General features: G+C 42.6%; 3 protein-coding genes across 4 annotated transcripts; 1 reads left to right on the forward strand and 2 right to left on the reverse strand.

Moving 5' to 3' along the window:
* Positions 1 to 8,749: 8,749 nt before the first annotated feature.
* On the reverse strand, positions 8,750 to 10,606 carry LOC135679086 (protein STAY-GREEN 1, chloroplastic-like). 2 transcript variants are annotated; one of them, XM_065192494.1, is made up of 4 exons: positions 10,251 to 10,606; positions 9,640 to 9,813; positions 9,376 to 9,537; positions 8,750 to 9,257 (listed from the first exon to the last, which is right to left on the reverse strand). In XM_065192494.1, exons 1-4 carry the CDS (start codon positions 10,380 to 10,382, stop codon positions 8,934 to 8,936), a joined length of 792 nt encoding a protein of 263 aa, XP_065048566.1. In that variant the 5' UTR covers positions 10,383 to 10,606; the 3' UTR covers positions 8,750 to 8,933. The 2 variants fall into 2 exon arrangements, with proteins under 2 accessions (XP_065048566.1, XP_065048565.1); XM_065192493.1 differs by having other exon boundaries at positions 9,376 to 9,543.
* A 1,118-nt stretch (positions 10,607 to 11,724) lies between these two features.
* Positions 11,725 to 12,767, forward strand: LOC135679087 (uncharacterized). The gene has a single exon (XM_065192495.1). It carries the CDS (start codon positions 11,939 to 11,941, stop codon positions 12,599 to 12,601), a length of 663 nt encoding a protein of 220 aa, XP_065048567.1. The 5' UTR covers positions 11,725 to 11,938; the 3' UTR covers positions 12,602 to 12,767.
* A 1,718-nt stretch (positions 12,768 to 14,485) lies between these two features.
* Positions 14,486 to 15,382, reverse strand: LOC103973360 (NDR1/HIN1-like protein 1). The gene has a single exon (XM_009387905.3). It carries the CDS (start codon positions 15,256 to 15,258, stop codon positions 14,653 to 14,655), a length of 606 nt encoding a protein of 201 aa, XP_009386180.2. The 5' UTR covers positions 15,259 to 15,382; the 3' UTR covers positions 14,486 to 14,652.
* Between the last annotated feature and the right edge of the window lie 76 nt (positions 15,383 to 15,458).

The following is a 15,458-nucleotide window of genomic DNA, read 5'->3' on the forward strand; positions in this document are numbered from 1 at the left end:
CATTTGATATATATATATATATATATATATATATATATATATATATATATATATATATATATATATATATATATATATATATATATATATATCTCGATTAAAATAAAATGTCCAAGGCTTGCAACCAAGCCCATTGTAGTAATTCATGTCTCATGACGATGCCATAAGTAAAAATGAAAGTGATCGAATCGATTGATTGATTGATTGATTGATTGAAGAATTCTATAGTCATCATCTCCCATACACAAATGAGGTGAACAAACTCTAAGTCAAAGTGGTCGAATCGATGGCGAAGATGATCCATCCACAAATAATTATTGACCTAAAGTCGAAAGTGATTGATTTGGAGGCAAAGTTGGCTTAGATGCAATAGCAAATGGAGGCACTATCAAAGAGATGCTAATAAAATTATTCAAGGTCAAAACCGAATGATGGAGGTTGAGCTGCTAAAGTACCATTATGAAATAAAAAAAGTTAAAGAAGAATTTCCATAGATTCAGATTATAGAACTAAAGGTCTAGTAGGAGGTCGAGGTGATATTGGCCCTAAATAGAGCAAAGCAATAAATACCATTATCACATATAAGGAATCGATGAAGTTCAAGAAGAGGCTCTTGAGGTAAGGGATGCCTCGTTTAAACAAGTACCTCCTTGCATTAGCTCACTTCATGGTAAGATATCTCAATGTGATAGTTGAGGAAAACCTATATATTGACTATCTTGAAAATACAATCATATCGATGTAGCTAATGGTGCCCTTCGACGATAATCCTAACTCCTCCAGTACCTTTATCTCAATCGTAATCATGTCACCACCAACTATTGTTGCTTTGTCCTCTACCTCTTCAACTTTTAGGCATTTTGTTTATACTTTTCTTTTTATTATGGATTGTCTTAGAGTAGAGCTCTGAATTGAACGTCACATGTATATTAACAATGTCAATGGGGTAGATTGAATCACCAATGAACCCCAACAAAGAAGAAGACACCGAGGTCTAGTAATTAGTAACCGATTCTAACATATGGAAGGCATCATAATACTCTTGACTAATGCATTAATCATTCTAATGGAGACTATAAGGGCATTATAATGATATGATTGAGGTTAAGGTGTTCTGTCTTCTCTTCCTTTAAAGTTATCTTTAGATCTCCCTCCAACCCCAGGCACTTCTCAATAGTAACTCGAGCTTATACTTTGCTAACCAATGAGTTACCTCTTTTGGAGGTTGAACCATCGATTATAACATAAATATGCTTCTCTACTAGTCCCCAGAGTCATATGACTCTCATCACTTGTGCACAAAGTGCCTAAGGTGCCCTTGGCAAATGAGTTCTTCTATCTACTCATCTAAATCAAAATGTTTGATATCATGGCTATGATCCTAATGGAATATATAATACTTTGCTTAGTCACATCTCATCGATGAGGATGTCTTAGGATACGGTCCTACAGTAACCCTTCTCTTTGATATGGAAAATGACTTTTATCTAAAACATGTTGAAGGGAGTTAAATTTATGCATGATTTGGATGGGCCTACTTGGTTCGACCCTCTTCGCTAAGGCAATCTTGAGGTCAGGGCTAGTTACTCATACTTCATATGTTTGCATGATTCCCCACGCTTGTAGAGACTAATGTCTTAGCTACGATGTACTAATTAATGCACTGGAGCAACCTGGATAGAGAGATCGATTACTTAGGACCATAAGAACTAATAGGGTCTTGGCCTAAATATGAATGCTTGAATGTGGCCTGAAGGGTTTCTGTTAGTGATTCCTCAGGTCTTATTTATTAATCTAGTGATAAAGTCTACCAATAATTCTTCCTTAACTAGTCAGATTGTATATAAGGTCGTAGTTATATGCTCGAGGCACACGTTCTTTATAAAGTATTATTTAAACTCCTTAAGGAGCTCATCTATGAGAATATCACTCACGAGCTATACCTTGTTATGTTATAAAGAAAACACAACAACTCATCTTATCATAGAGAAACCATAATAACTCATCATGTCATAAAGAAAGCATTACACATCAAGGCATCTGTCATATGGGTGCAGAAAACCACTATATGTTTTGTGGGGTTCGCACCTCCGTCGAATGCCTCCAAGATAAGCAGTCAAAATATTTTAGGACTCAGCTTTTTTTGTTTTTAATCTTTTGGACAATAGGAGATTCAGCTAAGGTGGTGTTTATCGATTCCTCTTTTTCTAGATGGAGCATGCATGCCCTTTAGATGTCAGTCAATTTGTTGGATTTGTGTCATATAGTTTAATAAATAGAGTCCGCCGATTAGATCTCCAATTTGAATGTCATTGGATGAGGGTAATGGAGCCCATTGACCTTGGTAGTGGGAGGTCAAGGAGGTCATTGCTAAAAAAAACTTTCAAGGGGATCATCATATTAGTAGATGTTCCATACGGGGAAAAGAAACCAAGATAATTGAATATCTACTAATACTAAAGAGAAGTCTGCATCGAGGAGGAAATACTAATGGCCAAAAACATAAGTAGTTGGGTAATATAGGTGAAGACACTATAAGAATGAGGTGGAATATTCTTATTAGAGCACTCGTTGAGAGAGTCTATGTGACAAAATGCATCCTTCTTCTAGAGTCAAAATATTAGGATGAACGTCGATAGTAGTTGGATCAACTCAACTCATTTCGAATCCATGTGTGTAAAGACTCTTTAGGATATAACCTAGGCTTTAGATGCTTGAATTGGTGTTAACTTATAAGAAGACTGAGGTCCAATGAGGTTCTCAACATGATCCTTTCGATGTCCAAATTGTTAGGAAATAAATAAATAAACAAGTTGTAGAAGTAGTTGATTGTTATTAACATATCCTCCTTCCTTTTATACAAGTTAGAAGGAAGAATTTTCCTCAACAGATTAGAGGATTTCCCTCAACAGAGTAGAGAGATTTCCTCAAACAGTTAGGAAATCTCATCTACTTATCATGCCCCCGCAAGATGGTGCTCCGATCAAGGAGGTCAATCTTGGACTGATGTAATGCAAAAAATTTATGAGATAGAGGCTTCGTAAATGAGTCGACCAATTGATCAGCCGTATGAACATGAGAAGCACGAAGTTGACGGCGGATAACTTGATCACGTACAAAGTGGAAATCGATAGCAATATGTTTCATGCGAGAGTGGAATACCGGATTAGCGCACAGATAGGTAGCTCCAATGTTATCACAATATATTGTAGGGGTGGAATCGATGTTGAGTTCCTGGAGTAGATTCGTGATCCAATTGAGTTCTGCAGTGGTAGCAGCAATGGCATGGTATTCAGCTTCAGTTGTAGACCGAGCGACTGTCTTTTGCTTCTTAGAACTCCAACTGATTGGATGAGCACTAAGGAAGATAATATACCCTGATGTGGATGTTCTATCGTCAAGGTTACCTGCCCAATCAGCATCGGCAAAGGCATGAAAACAAAGTGGAGAGTGTTTACGAAAAAAGAGTCCATGATTTAAGGTCTCTTTAAGATATCGTAGAAGTCTCTTGACCGCAGACCAGTGTAGAGTAGATGGTTGATGCATAAACTGTGATAATTTGTTGACAGCAAATGAGATGTCTGGACGCGTGAGAGCTAAGTATTGTAAAGAGCCAACAACTTGGCGGTATTGAGTGGGTTCTGTAGCAGGACTTCCATCCGATAATTTGAGAGAACCACTAGTAGAGATGGGGGTTGTAACTGCATTTGCATCCTGCATGTTTGTCTTTAATAACAAATCTTGAATGTACTTGCGTTGTGATAAAAGGAGACCGGAAGATGTGAATGTAGCTTCGACGCCCAGAAAGTAGCTCAAGGGTCCGAGATCCTTAAGCGAGAATCGAGCTGCCAGTTGTTTGATGAACGGTTGGATGCTGATGGGATTGTTGCCTGTGACAATAATATCATCCACATATACCAGAATATACATTGTGTTTCCATGATAATGTCGCAGAAACAACGAAGTGTCAGATTTGGAGTTAAAAAAGCCGACATAAAGAAAAAATGAGCTAAGTTCAGTGTACCAAGCTCTCGGAGCCTGACGAAGTCCATAAATGGCTTTCCGAAGTTTGCAAACATGCTGTGGATACTGAGGATGAGTAAAATCGGGGGGTTGTTGCATAAAAACATCTTCGGATAGAGATCCCTGTAGAAATGCATTATTAACATCCAATTGTCGTAATTGCCAGCCTTTAGTGGTAGCCAGACTCAAGATGAGCCGGATTGTAGTGGGTTTAACAACAGGACTAAACGTCTCAGTGAAATCAACCCCAGGTCATTGATGAAACCCTTTGGCGACCAAGCGTGCCTTATATCGGGCAACAGAGTCATCTGGGTTCCGCTTAATTCTAAAGACCCACTTACACCCGATGATGTTTTGTGAAGGATGGAAAGGAATGAGATCCCACGTTGAATTATGGAGGAGGGCATTATATTCCTCACTCATGGCAGTACGCCAATGTGGAGATTTTTGGGCTTGAGTAAAGGTGGTGGGTTCAACGTTGGGGGATGAGGAATTCATGATAGCTTGAAGGTTAAGTACCTGACGAGGTTTAAAAATACCATGCTTAGAGCGAGTGGTCATAGGATGATTAGAGACGACAGGATTGGGAGGTGATGTTGGGTGAGGATCTGTGGCATAAGTCGGGTCAAGTGGAGACACGTCAGGGGCACTTGGGCAAGAAGGAGATAAAGAGGATGGTTGTGTCTCGGAACATATTGCCCCATCAAGTGGGGAAGAGTGGAGTGGAGTAGAAACGGGCAAGTGTTGAACTGGAGTGATATAGTGCGGATCAGGAGGGGAGAAAGTAGACGAAGTCATGGGAGGCTCGTCCGATTGGACCGAAGGTATACCCCAGTGAGATAGTGAAGTGGTCTGTATGGCAGGATATGGAAGGGTTTGGAAAGGAAAGTTAGACTCAACAAAGACAACGTGACGTGATATGAAGATTTTATGAGTGTGGAGATTATAGCAGCGGAAAGCATTATGTTCAAGTGAGTAACCAATAAAAACACAAGGAGTAGATCGGGATGTTAACTTATGAGAGGCATAGGGACGTAACCAAGGATAACATAAACAACCGAACACTCGGAGTTTACGAAGGTTAGGGGGTTTGTGAAATAGTGTGTCAAAGGGGGATCGGTATTGTAGAACATTCCTTGGCGACAATAGTATCGCCGTGTGTTAGCCAAGCGGCCAAACGACCACAGTAACATGCTGCCTCAAGCGGAGTCACTGAAGAAGCACAAGACAGGGATTCAGAGCCAGTAACGAGCATCGTCTTGGCTCTGCTCATCCACTTCTTCTCTTTCTTCATCGCCGATCTTGCTTTTCTTCGTCGGCCTTGCTCCCTCTCCTATTTGTTGCCTACAGCAGACACTCTCCATCGTCGTCACGTAAGGAGGAAAACATTCTCTCACTGCCTCCTCAATAGCGGTGAACGGCGAACAGTGGTGTCTTCCTCGCTTCCCAGCCAGCAGCAGTCGCAACTGCTGCATCTTCCTCTACCGCAGCAGCCTTCGCTGCCACTTCCCTCTACACAACGGCGCCTCCTTAACGGCGGTGTCCTCCTCCTCAATAGCTACGAACGGTGAACGATGGTGTCTTCCTCGCTCAGTCTTCCTTACTTAACGACGGTTGCTGCGTCTTCCTCCTTCGCTGTCGCGGCCGCTTCCCAGCCAGCAGCAACCGCAACTGCTGCATCTTCCTTTCTCTACCACAGCAGCTTTCGCTGCCACTTTTCTCTATACATCTAATTGCTACAGATTTCTCTCACTGCAGTTTCCTTGAGTAACACTGCAGATTTTCGCGGCCATTTCCCGGCGAACTGCAGCCTCTCCAATTCGCTGCAGCAAGCAGCAATCCACAGCAGCGAACCATAGTCTACATCTAATTGCTGTAGATTTCTCTCACTACAGTTTCCTTGAGTAACACTACAGATTTTCGCGGCCATTTCCCGGCGAACCGCAGTCTTGAGTACCGCTGTAGTTTTCGCAACCATCTTCCGGCAAACTGCAGCCTCTACAATCCACTGCAGCAAGCACCAATCAACAGCAGCGAACCACAGTCTTGAGAATCGCTGCAGTTTTCGCGGCCATCTTTCGGCAAACTACAGCCTCTACAATCTGTTGCAGCAAGCAGCAATCCACAGCAGTTGCCGACAACTTTGGGCACTATTATAGATTGCCCAATCTGCTGCAGCAATCTATAGCAGCAGCCCCCTCCCTCATTCTCCACTTCTTCTAAAAAAAAAAAAAAATGTCTTCGTTCACTTCTTCTGATGTTTCAGTTCCTGTAGGGACTCCCACTTCTTGTTCTTCTACAGGGCTTATCTCCATCAATGCTGCCACGCTGATACCCTTTAAGTTATCAAAGGGTGGCAACTATGCGTCCTGGCGAGCTCAATTTTCTAATCTTTTATTTGGATACGACTTGCTAGGTTACATTGATGGCTCTTTCAGATGTCCTCCGGCCATGCTCAACATCCCCGGCGATCCCAGTCCAGTACCCAATCCAGCTCACAAACTGTGGCTACGTCAAGATCGTCTCATCCTCCAAGCCATTCAAGCTTCAGTTGCTGGATCTGTTGCTCTCTTGATATCTTCATGTGTGACAGCTGCTGATGCATGGTCTACACTGCAAACCACCCTGGAAAATCATTTGCGTACTCGCAAGCTCAGTCTTCTATCCAAGCTTATGGTGACAAAACAAGAGGGAAGTAGTATCTCTGATTATCTACAACACATCAAGGTTATCATTGATGACTTGGCCTTAATAGGTCATTCCCTATGTGACGAAGAGGTTGTCATTCATACCCTCAATGGTCTCGACACCGACTACAAGGAATTGGCTGCTGCAATTCGGGCACGCGACTCGCCAATCTCTTTTGAAGATCTCTATGATAAGCTGACTGACTACGAGATGTACTTGAAGCGTGCGGACAAACTACCTGGATCAACTGTCACTGCTCAAGTCAGTCATAAGTCTAAACGGAAGAGCACTCGGTACTCACCGAACATCACCCAAGGTTTGGCTAATGTGCCTCTTGATTCTGTGAGTTCCATGCAATACCCCTCCTATCCTCCTAGTCATCACTTCTCGCAAAGTGGCAACTCCAGCCATCATCCGTCTTGGCGTCCTGCCCTACCGAGCCATCAAAGACGGGTCGTTTGCCAACTGTGTGACAAAGTCGGCCACTCCGCTAAAGTTTGCCGGTCTCGTCCCCGCCTCCCTGCTTCGTCACACTGGCCTTAGGCAAATCTCCTAACTTCTCCGACACCTAGCCAGTCCAACTGGATTGTTGACTCTGGTGCCTCTCATAACATAACCGCTGATCTTCAGAATTTGTCTCTTCACAATCCCTATGGCGGCGATGAAGATATCATCATCGGTGATGGTAATGGACTTCCTATAACTCATACTGGTTCCACAACGCTTAATTCTGACTCTAATACATTTACGCTCGATGATGTTTTATGTGCTCTTCATATTAAACGCAACCTCGTTTCTGTTTCTCAATTTTGCAAACATAACAATACTTCCATTGAATTCTTTCCTGATTCTTTTCTTGTTAAGGACTTGAGCACGGAGGCATCATTGGTCCAAGGCCCGAATAAAGACAACATTTACGAATGGGCGTCAACCTCTCGAATAACCCAGCCCACTGTTCATTCTTCTGTTGTGACTCCAATTGATGTGTGGCATCGTCGACTTGGTCATCCCTCGTCCTTTATTCAGCAGAAATTATTATCTCATCACTCTCTTCCTCTTTTTAAGTCCACTAATTCTATGATGCATTGTGATGCTTGTCTTAGTAATAAGAGTCATCGGCAGCCTTTTGGCTCATCTTCCATTTCCTCTTCTAAACCTTTTGAAATTATATATACTGATGTTTGGGGTCCTGCTCCAATCTTATCTTTTGATAAGTTCCGATTTTATGTTATTTTTGTAGATCACTTCTCTAAGTACACATAGATATATCCTCTTTCCCATAAATCTGACGTTTCTCGCATTTTTTCCACTTTCCAGAAGTTGGTCGAAAACTATTTTCAGTCTACCATTAAGATAGTCTGCTCTGATACCATGTTAGGAAATAAATAAATAAACAAGTTGTAGAAGTAGTTGATTGTTATTAACATATCCTCCTTCCTTTTATACAAGTTAGAAGGGAGAATTTTCCTCAACAGATTAGAGGATTTCCCTCAACAGAGTAGAGAGATTTCCTCAAACTGTTAGGAAATCTCATCTACTTATCACAAATAAGTAATAGAATGAGATATAAGATAAGATGAGGATGAACAATGTCTAACATCGATTATTATAGTTGGATTGATTTTTTATAACCAATCAAACTAAAAAAATTATTTTATAATATAAAAAAATATTCGATGGATACTCACTTAGTTGTTAACTAGGAACTTCAGTCTCTTTGTTCGTTTAAATATTATTCAAATTAGATATTAAAGATGATTTTAATAAATATTTTATTTTCAAGCATGACAATAATAAAGAGATAGATCACGCCGAATCAACTACATCAAGTGAGAGGTTGTGTGCACAATAAATTGGTGTTAGGAAAATTAAAAGAAATATATCATGACAAAACTAAGTTCAACGTACCCCAAGAGCAGGATTGCTCCGAAACTCCCTACCTAGCTAGCTTTCAGCACTCTTTGACCGCCACCGCCAGGTCTCCCCCAACCCACCAAAATTCGAGGCAAAATCATCGGTCAAGGTTGTCTCAAAGACATGGTCGATTAAAGCTTTCTACACGCGTTAAGATAATGTATTTACAGATTACTATTCATAAGCCTTCCCTCCAGCATGCTCTGCAACTGTCTGTAGTACAGTTCATGCAAATAATCTTCAATCCAAAGAACTAGGATATCGGTTTCTGCAATCTGTGTTGTATGATTAGACTGCTTCGTGCCTTCCTACTGTTGCAGTTGGCCAGCGGATTCCTGGTACTCTTCTTCGAGATCGTGTGGCCAGGGGATCAAACTCTGTGGAGGAAAGCAGCAGTCGCATTCCACCTGGCATTGCCGCGGCCGGTCCATCGGCGATCCCGAGGAGGAGGAGGACGACGCGTCCCCGGCCTTGCCACGCCCCCTCGAGGTCGCATCCCGGAGCGGCCCCCAACACTCGACCCGGTTGAACTCGGGGAGGCTCGAGTGGAAGTAGACCCACACCATCGCCTCCTCCAGCTCCGGGTAACTGTTGAACAGCGTCTCGTCGCCATGAACAAACGCCTTCAGTACCTTCATCGCATCATCCAACGCACAGTGTCCATCACTCGATGTGCAAAAGGACTCATAATGATGAAATCATGAGCGAGCGAGTTGGTGACTGCACGAGTATACATATGTGTATCTATACCACTGGGAGTTCCTTGCAGAAGATGTAGTATCGGAGGTTGGCGATGAGGTCGAGGAGGAAGTGGCCGCCGCTAATGTGGCAGTGGACGTGAAGGGACATCTTTCCCTGGACCTTCTTCCACTCGGCCACCACCTCGTCCCGCTGCAGCCGGTTGTACCATCCCTGTAGCTGTCGAAAAACAGGGGAGACGAAGAAGCTCTGTAGCAACTGTCGACGACGAGATATGTGCAAGCTGAGATGTGCCTATGACAGGTCGATTGATACCTGAGCACGATTGATGGTGTTGGAGACGGCAAGAGTGATCTTGGAGGTGACATCGCTGTGGGTGAGGGTGTAGGTCCTGGGTAGCTTCCCCGGGTGCTTCTCCTCGTCCACCCCCAAGAACAGTACCTTCAGCTTGGAAGCCTCGAATATTGCCGGCCCAAATAGTCTCGCAACCTAATCACGATTACCAGCACATGAGATCTCAATATGTTGTCTTCTGCATAAGATACAGAGACACGCTCTACGTGAAATCATGCTTTGCGTTCGTTGCTTCTCTGTTGTGGTATTGGTCATGATAGTATTTATTTGCAATTGGCAGGTTGATGATACAATATATTTTTATATTTATAATCGTGAAGAAGTTCATGAAGTATTCAGAATTGCAGATATGTATACAGAAATAGACAAATCCATTAATACAACATCATTTGGTTGTTAAGCTCAGGAGGCAAAAAGAAAACAACAGAAGAAAAGATGGATCGGAAACTGTTATCAGACACCAAAAAGGATATAATCCATACATGTTCTCTTCTTTGCCTCCTTACCGTAGATGTTCATGATCTCAGAACAGTAGACAACAGCAGTGATATCACGATATGTAGAAAGCATACCGGAGCTATGGATCGCCTTCGTCTTTCTCTCGGCTTGCCGAAGACTAACAAGGGACCCCTTCTAAGATCCGGACAACAGCTGTGCTGCTTTAGTTGAGCAGGCAGCAGAAACAGACCGGCAGCGAGAGCCATGACAACCCAAGAGTAGACAGGTAACAGAGCAAAAGGAAGAAGAAGAAGAAGAAGAAGAAGAAGAAGGAGAAGAAGAAGGCTGAGAACAAGCACAGGGATAAGGTAGAAACAGTAGCTAGCCTCCTCCAACCTCTGTGGAAGATTTGGGAAACTCGAGGACACTTGGAACCCAGTGGCCACGGAGTCACGCCTCCTTATTGTGTTCTGTTTCGTTCAGACTTGTTCGGGATATAGTCGGGCCGCTGATCACCTAATATGAGTTCCCTTTCTCGCGCTCTCTCTCCCTCTCTCTCTCTCTCTCTCGCTGTCGAGGTTGCCTACACCGAGAAGTCAGCGGCTTCTGCCGCATTCTGGCGGTGGGAGTGTGTGGTTTGTAAGCAAGCAGAAAGAGGAGGCGTGTGGGAATTCCAATCGTTTACAGGGAAAGGATTCCCATGTTTTCTACTCACTGTTTTGTTTGCTTCTTGGGGTCCAAAGAAGACGAAGCGTGGCCACCAATCCGCCGTGACACGTATGTTGTCAGTCACGGAACAACGAGGCCAATTGATTTGATAAAATCATCACACGAGATGATTCAGGTAGCAGCAAGAAAGAGCAGTCTTAATTATACGGTTGGAAATAATGGAGTTTTCTTTTTGCGAGTTAGATTGCGTTAAATTGAGGAAAAATAATAGATAAAGGGGTTTGTTTATCTGAGAGTTTTAATATAACTAAAATTGAAGGACGTATTTGTTCTTCCCAATAATAAATAAAGCATAAACGATGCATTTTAGGGTGATTTTCTCGGATAATGTTCTTATTTTTGAAATATCGAAAAAAATCTTTAATTTTTAAAATAGTAAATATATCCTTCCTAACAATTTAAATTTTGAGTTTCCTACCGAGACCAACTAAACCAAACTATTCAAACTAATTCGATGTTAAATTAAATCAGTTACAGTAGTATCTTTGGTTCAACAAACTTGGTTATAGTGTTTTTGAATTATATTATAATTATTTAGTAATCTTATCTAAAAATACTGTAAATTAATCTTATTTAATTTAAATTATCATAAATATTAATTATTAATCTTATTAGATGTGTTCAGTTTCATAAAATATTGTATTGAAGAGTGCTTAGATGATTTTCAATGAAAATTAAAGAGATTTTCAATAAAGGGAAAGGGAAAGGGCGAAGGGCACGAGAAAAACACCATGAATGGTAACGCTGTTTATAAAATACTTAAAATATAAATATTTGTTTTTATAAAAAAAATCGTCCAATAATTTATATTTGAAAATAAATCATCCTTGTAAAAAATAATTATTTAGAAAATTAAAGAGATTTTTTTTTTATCTCCACCGACCTCATCCATTCTCTTCATCTCTGCTTCTCCTTTTCAGGCGTCACCGCCAGTCTCATCGCCGCCCTCCTCTCCGCCTTCCCCTCTCGCCCCTGGTCTCGTCTTCTTCGAGGCCGCGGCTGCCGATTTTTCCGTCGTCTACCTTTTCAACCCCCACTACCTCCTCCCGCCCCTCTCACCCGCCGTTACCACGGCCTGCTCCACGCGGTAGCGATGAAACGTGCAGCCTCGCCCACGCCTCCCATCGCTTTCTCTTCGCCGGAGTCCCTCTTCGACTGGATCCGCCCCCGACTTCCCGCCGACGCCATTGCCTCCTGGGGCGCCACCCCTGGGACCAAATCCCTCCGTAATCTCTGGCTCGAGATCTGCAAAGGCGAGGCCTCGCTCCTCCTCCTCCCCCACTCCCAGAATGAGACGAAAGGCGAGGAAGACGACGCCTCTACCCTCCTCCGCGTTGTCAACGTGGCTACCCTCAGAATTCGTAACCCTCGCGGCGCCGTCCTTGTTGAATCTCACCAGCTTCTCTCCGATGGCGCGGTGCGTTACCGTCACCGTATCCTTTCCGAGAAGATGATGCCCGGGGAGCCCGTGGAGGAGGCTGTCGCCCGTGCAGTCCGTGAGGAACTAGGCAAGGACGCGGTGAGAATTTTGCCGGGGTCGTATCAGATGAGGGTAGAGGAGAAGGCTTCTGTCTCCTATCCGGGCCTCCCGGCACGATACGTGGTCCATTCTGTTGATGCGGAGGTCGATGGACTGCCGGAGGAAGGGGAATTCTCGACGGAAGAGAAGGGGGAAGAGTTTGAAGCAACGGAGAAGGCGATCTTTGTCAGGAGACATTTCTGGAAATGGGTTGCTGACGACGGCAACATTCAGTAAGCTTTGGGGATGATTTCAGTGCTTAAAGGTGCGTCTTTGAATGGATTTACATATGTATTGATCTGTTATCAACTAAATGTTACAGTTTAAGAACATATTTGTGCTTGGTGATTACAAGTGTTATGTAAAATATCTCAATTATCACAATATTCTATAGTTATATCTATGGTACGACGGGTTGGAACATTATATCCATAATGCGAATGGACTCAGTTATTTGATTATTTCTCGATGTTGCACATCAACTTGTTGTAAGAAGATTATGAAACATTTTTAATGTGTATTTACAGAGAGAAGATTGAGCGAATATACATACAGAACTGACGGATAAATTTTGTAATTTATCATTCTAATATTTTTAATATTTATTTAAAGATAAATATTTATTTGTTTTTTTTAAATTAATAAGTAAATAAATAAATAAATAAAATCTTAAAAAATTATATGTTATATAAAATAAATACAATTTTATTTTATAGAATACAAAAATCGTATTGACTTCTTACTAAATCATGTCATTACATTAAGTACATTTCTCATTAAACTGATGATCATATAAATTAGCCATGTTATAAGATTTATATTGTTATTAGAGTTTGTACCCCATTATTCAAGTCATTATAATCATCAATTACAATACCATATCATAATTTGGACAATGACTTTATTTACTTCCTAATCTTGAATGTTCTAGTAAAGAGCATAATCTCAATAATTAATGTATGTTCCTACTTATGAAACCCTAATAAGAAATAACAGATTTATTTATTTTTATTTAAAAATAAAAAAATTGATATGGAATTAAATCTCCCTGCCCATTTCATAGGGTTTGACCACTACGCTGAACAGAAATAGGGAAGATGTCTAATTATGTTTGCAATTCTATTATCGGAAAATATTTTTAGTTAAATGGATATAAGCCAAATTTTCTAGAAAATCACCAATGTAGATAGGGGAATATGTGGCCTATTGATTAGGGGAATATGTGGTCAATCATATTTTGGCGTCGTTAAGTTGATGAATTTGCATGTCATGAAATGGTCCGATGGGGTAATTAATGTATTAAATTGTAGCCTTATGAACCAAGGCAATTCCACAGCATACTTAATGTGAGACTAAACTGAGTTGTCATTGTCTTCTTAAGGTTTAATCATCTCGGCAAAATTCAAATATATTCTGGATTACACATGCACCATGCATCATGCTGGTGTAATATCATCATTCTGGATTTCCCGTACCTACTTTGATATGCATGGATTATGTGGAATCAGATTCGAGCAGTTCTTTTTGTTCGTCATAGATTGGGTTGAAACCCACTAAATTTTGTTGTGAGAATATTTTGTGCAGTAAAGGTAAAAATCAGCCAAACCATTTAGCGCAAAATCTTTTTCTCGATTGTCTGTCTCTCCTCACTATGAATGCCACAAGGAAAAACTCTGATGAAGTTACATTTAGGTTAAGCGTCGAACATTGAAATTAGTGTCTAAGGTAGAAGATTCTGCACCACTCCCCTCATCATGGGAAAGTAGACTCCTTTGGGTGAATAGGGAGAGTGTCACCGATCACCAATCAACCATATATTATTCCATCGAATGGAATGTTTCTGTAGAAGCCTCCACTTAGCGCAAAGGACGGACGACGCAGCAAAGTTTTCTCATTATGGCCCTCATGCAAAGAACATTACCCGCTTAATGGCGTAGGAATCAGTGGGGAAAAGCTAAAAGCATCGGGTTCTTCGTCGATGGCTTCCTTTGCAAGGAAGGAAGCGTCGTTGAACCACTTTAGCTACAAAGCTTTCGTCCACAGCAATTATTTGGTGCTGCTCTCTCTCTCTCTCTATCACTGCACTGCTGTTTGGATGGTAGCAGAAGTCGACCATATATATGAGCTTTTTCCCTAATGAAACCAAGTTTGCTTTAACTACTGATACACTTAGCACACAGTACACGACAGTCCAGACACTGCTGCTTCTTACATAAGAAGAAAGAGAAAGGTAAAGAGAGACGGTCTCTGGTACACAGAGCTTGAGCATGCGAGAGGAGCCATTGGACTCAGGTATCGACCTTGCACTCCGGTTCACCGAGCAGCGGCACCGGCCCGGTAACACCCTTCCTGAATCCGGTGAGCATGTCGCATCGCACGTACATCCCATTCCAGTTGCTGCGGAAGGGGCCCGACTTGTACCTCAGCCGCCCCAGCAGCACCAGCCTCAGCCCCACCACCCCGTAGGCCTGGTCGGTGGCCAGCCCTGCCGCGACGTCCCCCGATATTGGCACGAACCCGCCGCCGAGCACCGGCGAGATGGCCATGGTGCTGTCCTTCTCCTGGAACATGGGCGGTAGCGCGGCGGGTGGCGTGATGGGCTGGTTGCGGTAGGACACGTAAGCGGAGAGGCGGTCGTAGAAGACGGAGGCGCGGTCGTTGGGGTTGCGGATGACCAGGGTGAACTGCATGCTGGTGGAGATGGCGTTGGCCTGCGACGAGGCGTTGGAGATGTCGTAGATTGCGGCTGCGCTGACGGTAAAGCGGGGCTTGGAGGGGCGGTAGACGAGGTAGAGAACAAGGGCGGTGATGCCAGCTAGAAGAAGGAAGAGGAGGAGGGAGGTGACGAGGAGGCGCCCGGGGGAGGCGCGGCGGCCCTTTTTGTCGTCGGACATCTTTGACTCTATGCGCTTATCTTGCTCCGCAGGATGGAAGTGGTGGAGTGAGGGAGTGAGAAGTGGCCGGAAGGTTTTAAGAGAGGATGGAGAAGGGGTCGAAGGAAAAGGATGCTAGTGGCTCGTGACGTGTAAAATTCTCACCTTTTTAAATGGAGGTTATTTAGAATTTGTCCTCTCTTTCTTAATTACAAAGAAAC

This window comes from Musa acuminata, chromosome BXJ1-7 (assembly GCF_036884655.1).
Source record: "Musa acuminata AAA Group cultivar baxijiao chromosome BXJ1-7, Cavendish_Baxijiao_AAA, whole genome shotgun sequence".
NCBI classification, from domain to species: Eukaryota; Viridiplantae; Streptophyta; class Magnoliopsida; order Zingiberales; family Musaceae; genus Musa; species Musa acuminata.

Coding starts and splice junctions, on each gene's coding strand:
- LOC135679086 (XM_065192493.1), bottom strand. CDS start 10,382: ATGGCTCTCGCTGCCGGTCTGTTTCTGCTGCCTGCTCAACTAAAGCAG. Junction 9,814..10,250: donor GAAGGCGATCCATAGCTCCG/GTATGCTTTCTA, acceptor AATCGTGATTAG/GTTGCGAGACTATTTGGGCC. Junction 9,258..9,375: donor TCTGCAAGGAACTCCCAGTG/GTATAGATACAC, acceptor GATGCGATGAAG/GTACTGAAGGCGTTTGTTCA.
- LOC135679087 (XM_065192495.1), top strand. CDS start 11,939: ATGAAACGTGCAGCCTCGCCCACGCCTCCCATCGCTTTCTCTTCGCCG.
- LOC103973360 (XM_009387905.3), bottom strand. CDS start 15,258: ATGTCCGACGACAAAAAGGGCCGCCGCGCCTCCCCCGGGCGCCTCCTC.